We start from the raw sequence: 8135 nt of genomic DNA on the forward strand, positions 1-8135 counted from the left end.
GTGAATTTCCCCCATAAATCTGCTAGATCATCCTCCATAATTCCCACCATTGGGACCCTTCTCCTTTTTTCAACTACACAGAGATACGTAACTATGCCTTTCCGCCCACAAACACCGACCAGAGTTTGTGTTGAAAGAATGCTCTTCTTCCTATAGGTTATCGAGAGAGCCCTAGAGAGGATATGCATGAGTTGGCTACATCTTTTTCTTTCTTCACTTGAGTACAATAAAATGAAATATTTATAGTTGAATGAAATTAAGAATACAATAATTATATAATTAATATGCAACTTCTGAGAATTAGAAGAGTTAAATAATTAATATATAATGTATGAAAATTATAAAATAAATAATACATTACATTAATTTAAATCAAAATAACTATTTCACGTTGTCTTCGGTTGTCTTAACACCTATTAGAAATTTAAAAAATAATCGTGACCATTTTTTCATTATATGTTTATAAACTTTTTTAAAAAAAAAGTGTAGCTTGTTTTTTTTTTTTAAAGATTTATCTGGTCTTCTTTTTTTTTTTTTTGTAACAATCTGGTCTCGTTATTTGAATAGCGACACACTCGACAGTCTCTCAATCGGAAACAGATCCTCTCCATTTCACTTAAAATGAAGAGGGTCCATTTGGTGTATTTAGAGGGGCATAATTGTCCATTTAATTTTTGAATAAATTTTTTTGGACAACTATGCCCCCTAAATTTAGTAAATGGACCCTTCTCCCTCTCGGTCAACTTTATCTTCAGTGTTATTCGTTCACCTTTAAGAAAAAGAGAAATGGTGTCTGCTTCAGCCAATGGACCAAAAGTTTAGTGTGTGCTTCTGATTTGTGACACATTACCTTTACAGCCCACAATTTGTTTTCTAGAAGACATGCAAATTTGACATAAAATTAGTGAAATAAGTGTTTGATATAGTTGGTTTTGTCGGAGTAATAAACAGATTAATTACGGTCAATCCGCTTGACTCATAAGTGACTCGTTTAAGTTGCTTAACCAGTTTATAAATTTATTTTCTTGAAAAAAAAAAAAAAAAGACCTTAATTGGGTCAAACATGTCAAATAAGTTGTAGTTACGGTTAATCCGCTTGACTCATAAGTGACTCGATTAAGTTGCTTAACCGGTTTATAAATTTATTTTCTTGAAAAAAAAAAACCTTAATTGGGTCAAACAAGTCAAATAAGTTGTAGTTGAGTCAACTCAATGTAACATGTTTATTAAATAAGTTGTGTTTGGATCAAACCAACATAACCTGTTTATTAAATGAGTTGTACGGGTTGGATTTGGTCAACACGATATGACTTATTTATCAAATGGATCAAGTAATATTACCTTCTTATTTAAATAAATCATGTCAAGATGAAAGAATTTGATCCGTTTAGTAAAACAAATTGTATTAGGATCGACCTTTAATGAGTTGACAGGTCAAATAAGTTAACACGAATCTAACCCACCAACCCGAATTGTAAGTCTTAATTAAATCACATTGGTTTATAAGAACAACATGGGTCAGGGGTCTAATCTTTTTCAGAAAAGCTAACAATTATTATAACATAACTCTTACCTTACTGAAACAGTCATACGGCTCAAAATAAAGCAAACATATTGAATGATTTTTGGTATATTATACAGGGCCGGCTCAATCTATTTGGAGGTCTTAGGTAAAATTTTGAAGTTGGACCTTATTTTTTTTAATATTTAAATATTAATTAAATAATATTTATTTTAATAATATTATTATTATTTTCATTCTCATTGTTGTTTCATAACTTTTAAGTTTAATTTTTAACTAGTTGTCCAAAAAAATTGATGTGGCATATTTATTTTTTTAGGTTAATTGGTCTTATTTTACAATAGGCTTATTATATTGGGGCCATATTTTAGAGGCCTTAAATTTTTATGAGAAAAAATTTTGGGCCTTATTTAAAAAAAAAAAAAAAAAAAAAAAATAGGCCTTAAGTTAAAATAAAATTAAAAATTTTTTTAGGCCTTATTAAAAATTTTTTAGGGCCTTATTAAAATAATTTTTGGGTCTTACTAACTAAGGGCCTTAGGCAACCACCTCAATAACCTAGACATTGAGCCGGCCCTAATATTATACTATATTTAGGGCATGTTCTAAGTTTTTGTTGCACAAAAAAACCAGTTTTTTTAACACAAAACTGAACCCTAAAATCTCATTAGTGTGATTGGGTCCCACAAAACCCTTAGTTGGCTTAAAATATTGATTTTCCTGCTAATTCTTGAATATATTGGCAGTAAATCCCCAGTCAATCCCTCTTCACCTAACACCCACCTAACAATGCGACTTACATTTTTGACGCCGTCTCTGTGGACCGTCCGATCAAACCCATTTCTCATCTTCCTCAAGGATCATTTTTTAGTTTTAGGGTTATACCTTCAAAATATCTGAAACTAATAAAGACGCTCTTGTTCAACGGCTCAGATCAAGTGCATGATGGATAGCGAAAAGGCACTTTCCAGAATTTTGAGAAAATAGGTAATCTCATGAAATCAAATATTTCACAAGAATTTTACATACATAATACACCTGTCCACTTTCTTATTTCTTATTTCTTATATTTAGAGTAATGCAAAAGTCTTCCTAGAGTTTTTTTATAATCATTTAAAATGTGACGTGACGTTTAAAATTATTATTAAATTTAAGATATAATTTATTAATTTTTAATCTATTAATGAAAATCACGAGATGAATCCAAGAAAACTTTAAAAGAATTATATCATTTCTCCACTTTTAGTTTTTCATTTTCTTTAAAAGAAATTCTAAGAAAACTATGTGGTACAGTGGTAGTGCAATTAACTGATATAAAAGTTTTCTTGCAGCAAAACCAATAGTCAAAGCTTCCAACCGTTCAACAACAATGGCGTCCGCTTCTCTAGCTTTTCCGTCCTTGCAACCAAAATTTCAATCACCCAGAAGATCATCACCAAGGCCTTCCACGCGTCGGATCATACCCTGTACGATCTCTGCGTCGGTGTCTGAAACGCCGCCTGTGTCGGTCCAACCGGTTGTGCCGCCTGAACCCACCAAGCTCCCGATCCGGAAAGTCCCTGGAGGCTATGGCTTACCTTTTATCGGTCCAATCATCGACCGGCTTGACTACTTTTACAAGCAGGGTCGTGAAGAGTTCTTCAAATCACGCATCCAAAAGTACCAGTCAACGGTATTCAGAGTCAACATGCCACCTGGCCCTTTCATAGCGTCTGACTCGCGGGTGGTCGCTATACTCGACGGCAAGAGCTTTCCGGTGCTCTTCGACGTCACGAAGGTCGAAAAGAAAGACGTTTTCACGGGGACTTACATGCCATCCACGGAGCTCACCGGAGGTTACCGAGTCTTGTCGTATCTCGACCCGTCGGAGCCGAGCCACGGCAAGCTCAAGCGGCTCCTGTTCTTCCTCCTCAAGTCCCGTAGAGACCACGTCATACCGGAGTTCCATTCCAGCTACGCCGAGCTCTTCGGGGGCCTCGAGAACGAGCTCGCAACCAAAGGAAAAGCCGCTTTCGGAGACGCCAGCGATCAAGCCGCTTTCAACTTCCTGGCTCGCGCACTGTACGGCGCGAACCCGGCTGAGACCAAGCTGGGGCTGAACGGGCCAAAGCTGGTCCAAAAATGGGTCCTCTTCCAGCTGGCACCTCTGCTCGCCCTCGGCCTCCCTGTGGCTCTCGAGGAGCTCCTCATCCACACCGTCCGTCTCCCTTCATTTCTGATCAAAGCCGATTACAAGATTCTCTACGACTTCTTCTACGAGTCATCTGGGTTCGTCCTCGACGAGGCGGAGAGATTAGGCGTCTCCAGAGACGAAGCTTGCCACAACCTCCTCTTCGCCACTTGCTTCAACTCCTTCGGAGGCATGAAGTTCTTCTTCCCCAGCATGATCAAGCTCATCGGCCGCGCAGGGGTCAAGCTCCACACCCAGCTGGGGCAGGAGATCCGATCGGTCATCAGATCCAACGGCGGAAAAGTCACGATGGCCGCCATGGAACAGATGCCTCTGATGAAGTCCGTCGTGTACGAGTCGCTCCGGATAGAACCGCCGGTGGCACTCCAATACGGGAGAGCCAAGCGCGACCTCATCATCGAGAGCCACGACGCAGCTTTCAAAGTAAAGGAAGGCGAAATGATATTTGGGTATCAACCATTCGCCACCAAGGACCCCAAGATATTCGACAGAGCCGAAGAGTTCGTGCCGGACCGGTTCGTCGGAGACGGCGAGAGATTGCTCAGCCACGTGTTGTGGTCCAATGGGCCAGAGACCGAGGCATCAACGGTCGAGAATAAACAGTGTGCCGGGAAGGATTTCGTGGTTTTGGTGTCGAGGCTTCTTGTCGTGGAGCTGTTCCTCCGATATGATTCCTTCGAGATCGAGATCGGTACGTCGGCGTTGGGGGCCTCCATTACCCTAACGTCTCTCCAAAGAGCCACGTTTTGATTGTTGTGATTACTTTCCTGAAACTTTTTTAATTTTTGACAATAATTTTGTTTTTTTACAAGAAATAATAGTCTTATTGCGTAGAATATATATATATATATATATATATATATATATATTATTGTTTGTGCACGTAATGGTATTTTCCAATTTTTTTTTTTTTCTAATCTATTAAATTGTTGTATAATATCACATGCATTTTTATAGGGTATACACAAATGCACACCAACCAAAGGGGATTGGCCCGATTGGGGTCATTTCCCCTTTAACCCCCTTTCACCAAAAAGTAAAATTGTTAAAAAAAATAAATAAATAAAATTAAAAAATAATCCTTATATATATATATATATATATAAAGAAATCAATATAATCTAGCCTTCTAAAGTTAAATTTTTAATTTCATCCTTTCATTTAATAAATTGAGTGAAGAAAAATGAGTTATTCTACAACAAAATTTTTTTATGAACTCATGTAACAGTTTGTAATTCACGAAATAATTAATGAATTGTCGCATAGTTTGTAAAATATTTTGTAATAAAATTTTCAAGCATTCTTGGAAAAAAAAATTCCAACCAAAATTTCTATGTATACCAGCAGATTATTAGATACTTTGTTCCCACTAAAAGAAAGTATATGCTGTGAATTGAAATTTTTATAACCAAATTTTCCATATTATAATGAGCAAATTATTAGATATATTGTTTGTTTGTATTTTTTTAACATGTCCACACAAAAGAAGAAAAGTGAGAAAAGAGATTTGAGCTAGTTACATTTGCTTCATGAAGAGCGATCCCAACCACTCGAGGTACTCATTAGGAACAACTACATAGTTACCTGAAAAATGAAGAATATGTTGTGAATTGATTTCTCAAGAATGTTGAAAGCTTTTAGCCCCACATCCAACCACGCGTGTATATATATAAATAAATAAATGAAAAAAGTTAACTTAAAAATAAATAAATAAATAATTAGAGAAAGTTGACATATTTTTCTCAAATTATCACATAATTGACAATGTTCCCTAAAACTTTCAATTGAGATAATCTCTCCCTCAAACTATTAAAAATTGTCAATGTTTCTTCATTGAATAAAATATCCTTAATAAAATAAAAATTCAAATTAAAACTACTTTTTTATTCGGAAAATTTAACTTACTCCCACAAATTACCACTACAAAAAAAATAGCATTTTCTGACGTGATTACAGTACAAGTTTTGTTACCATGTCATTAATTTTCTAACATGGGAATTATACCACTCAATTAACAATGTTCCCCAATGCTAGAAAAAAGACAAAATGAACCTTTTTTTTTTTTTCAATAAAACAAAAATACTCTAATAAATTTGAAAGAAAAAAAAATTTTAAAAATTAAAATTTCCACACATTGATTTTTTATTTTAAAAAAAATAGAAGTTAAGCTTTTTATTTTTTGAATTTTTTTATTTTTATTTTATTAAGGGTATTTTTGTTATAGGGATATTCAGGGGCGGAACTATGTGTATGAGTGGGGGACATTCTCGAAATTTTCTATAAAGTACATATATTTTATATATCTATCCCCAAAATTTAGAAATTTGTCCCTCCAAATTTTTTAAAAAATGTCTCCCCAAACTCTCTCTCTCTCTCACCAAACTCTATCTATCTAAGACTAGAAAAGTCTTACCACTGGCCGTAATTTGTTGTGTTCGCTCTTGTCACCTGTGCCTTACTGCTTACAGTTCATCTGAACGAAGTCTTGCTGTTCAGTATTCACCTCGGTTCTCAACAAATAATTGTGTAGGCTGTTCGTCACTTTATCTTATCTCAAGGTTCCTTTAATCATTTGTCTTTGTGGCTTAAATGCATTGTTAATTTGTTACTTTGTTAGATATATATATATATATTTTATTCATTAAAAAATACTTTCAGTATTGCAAATTGCAAGTTTCAATGTTGCAGAGAGAGTGGGCGTGGAGTGTGAACTTAGTGGCCAAGTGTCCCAAGTGTAAAGTGAGTGTGTGTTAGTGGCTTAGTGAATTAGAAAAATATTAAATTAAATAATGACTTAGACGCTTGGGCCTAGACTATTTAGTTAATAGTTATTAGTTGGCGTGGGTAGTATGGCTTAGTTGTTAAAGATTAAAGCTAACATTTTGATTCAACTAATTTTTAAGATTTTATAAGATTAAAATTTGGGTTATTTTTATTATTGTAGGCCGCAGCATTGTTTTGGCTTGTCTCATAATCTCAATATTATTGTTGTTGGGAGCTTTAGGAGAAACAATTCATACATTTTTTTCTTGAACCATATAGATTGTGATTAGTTTATATTGCTAATAATTTATGCTATTGTGTGTTTTGATACCATAAGAATAAGATTTTGAATAAGTATTTACTGTATTTTGATGTAGAAAAATTATACAAGTTTTGGTTTTTAGCTTTCATTGTTGTTAATTGACTTAAATATTTGATGGGTTTGAATTCATTAATTCTAACAAAAATCACTTGTGATTTACTATTAAATTATATCTCACCATATGTATCTACTTATTTATATAAGTAGGTACTACTATGGTCACGCCCAAGTAGGATAGCCACAATTGATCTCTCTGGCTTACTTTTTTAATTAGAAAAAAAAAAAAAAAATCGTCCCCCACACTCAATATCCTGATTCCGCTCCTAAGGATATTGACAATTTTTTGTAGTTTGAGAGAGAAATTGTCTCAATTAAAAGTTTAAAGTGAATATTGTCAATTGTATGGTAGTTTAAATTTTGAAGGGTATGTTAAATTTTCTTTTTTAAAAAATAAAAAAATAAAATAAAAGCAAGGTGAGGAAATTTTTAAAAGATATCTTTGTTTTTTTTTTTTTTTTCAAATTTATTCGAGCATTTTTACTTTATTAAAAAAATTAGGATATATATATTGCTAATCGTAAACAACATTATCAATTTTTTTAGAAATTTAAAAGACATATAGTTATAATTGAAAGTTTCAAAAAAAAAAATAATAATAATAATTTGAGATAGCAAGTGGGTTTTTTTCATTAATAAACGTGACAGACAATGAAATCAATCAATCAATCATGCCTCGGAGGAAAGTTTGATGGTGGATTGAATAATTATGAGATGGCCGGCTTTGAGGTAAAAAGTTTGAGCACGTGCTGAATTAAATGGACTGTGATTGGACAAAAGTGGAGCACTTCAAAGTGTGTTTTTTTTTTGAAAGAATGTTTTTTTTTTTTTTTTTAAGTCTTCAAAGTGTGGTTACTGTCATTCCTGAATCCAGATCTATAAGAGTGAGTGGGATGATGTGCGACAATGACGTGGCACATTGGACCCTACTCCCTAGTAAGAAATTGATTGGCTGGCCGGCGTTACTTTCTCTTGTCGATTATTTCTTTATATATAGTGGGGAGGACCACCTCTTTGCTCCCTTTTATTCGACTTTTCCACGAATGAACACGGATGACGATAGTGATTGTTTGCAAATTTGCTAATGTTATTGGAGGATTCAATAAAAATGTTACTATTATTTATAGTATTTTTGTTATGTGAAATGTTAGGAGTAAATATTTTTTTTTATATTTGACCAATCTCATCTTACAAATTAAATATTAGCTTTGTGAATTTATGTAAACCCTACATAAGTTAATGATAGATTTTACAAATCTAATGATTAATCTATTAAATTT

General features: G+C 33.9%; 1 protein-coding gene across 1 annotated transcript; it reads left to right on the plus strand.

Annotated features, from left to right (window-relative positions):
- Nucleotides 1–2847: 2847 nt before the first annotated feature.
- On the plus strand, nucleotides 2848–4543 carry LOC132188175 (allene oxide synthase 1, chloroplastic-like). The gene has a single exon (XM_059602581.1). The coding sequence runs from the start codon at nucleotides 2892–2894 to the stop codon at nucleotides 4461–4463; it is 1572 nt and encodes a 523-aa protein (XP_059458564.1). The 5' UTR covers nucleotides 2848–2891; the 3' UTR covers nucleotides 4464–4543.
- The last annotated feature ends 3592 nt before the right edge of the window (nucleotides 4544–8135 follow it).

Source organism: Corylus avellana, chromosome ca1, assembly GCF_901000735.1.
Source record: "Corylus avellana chromosome ca1, CavTom2PMs-1.0".
NCBI classification, from domain to species: Eukaryota; Viridiplantae; Streptophyta; class Magnoliopsida; order Fagales; family Betulaceae; genus Corylus; species Corylus avellana.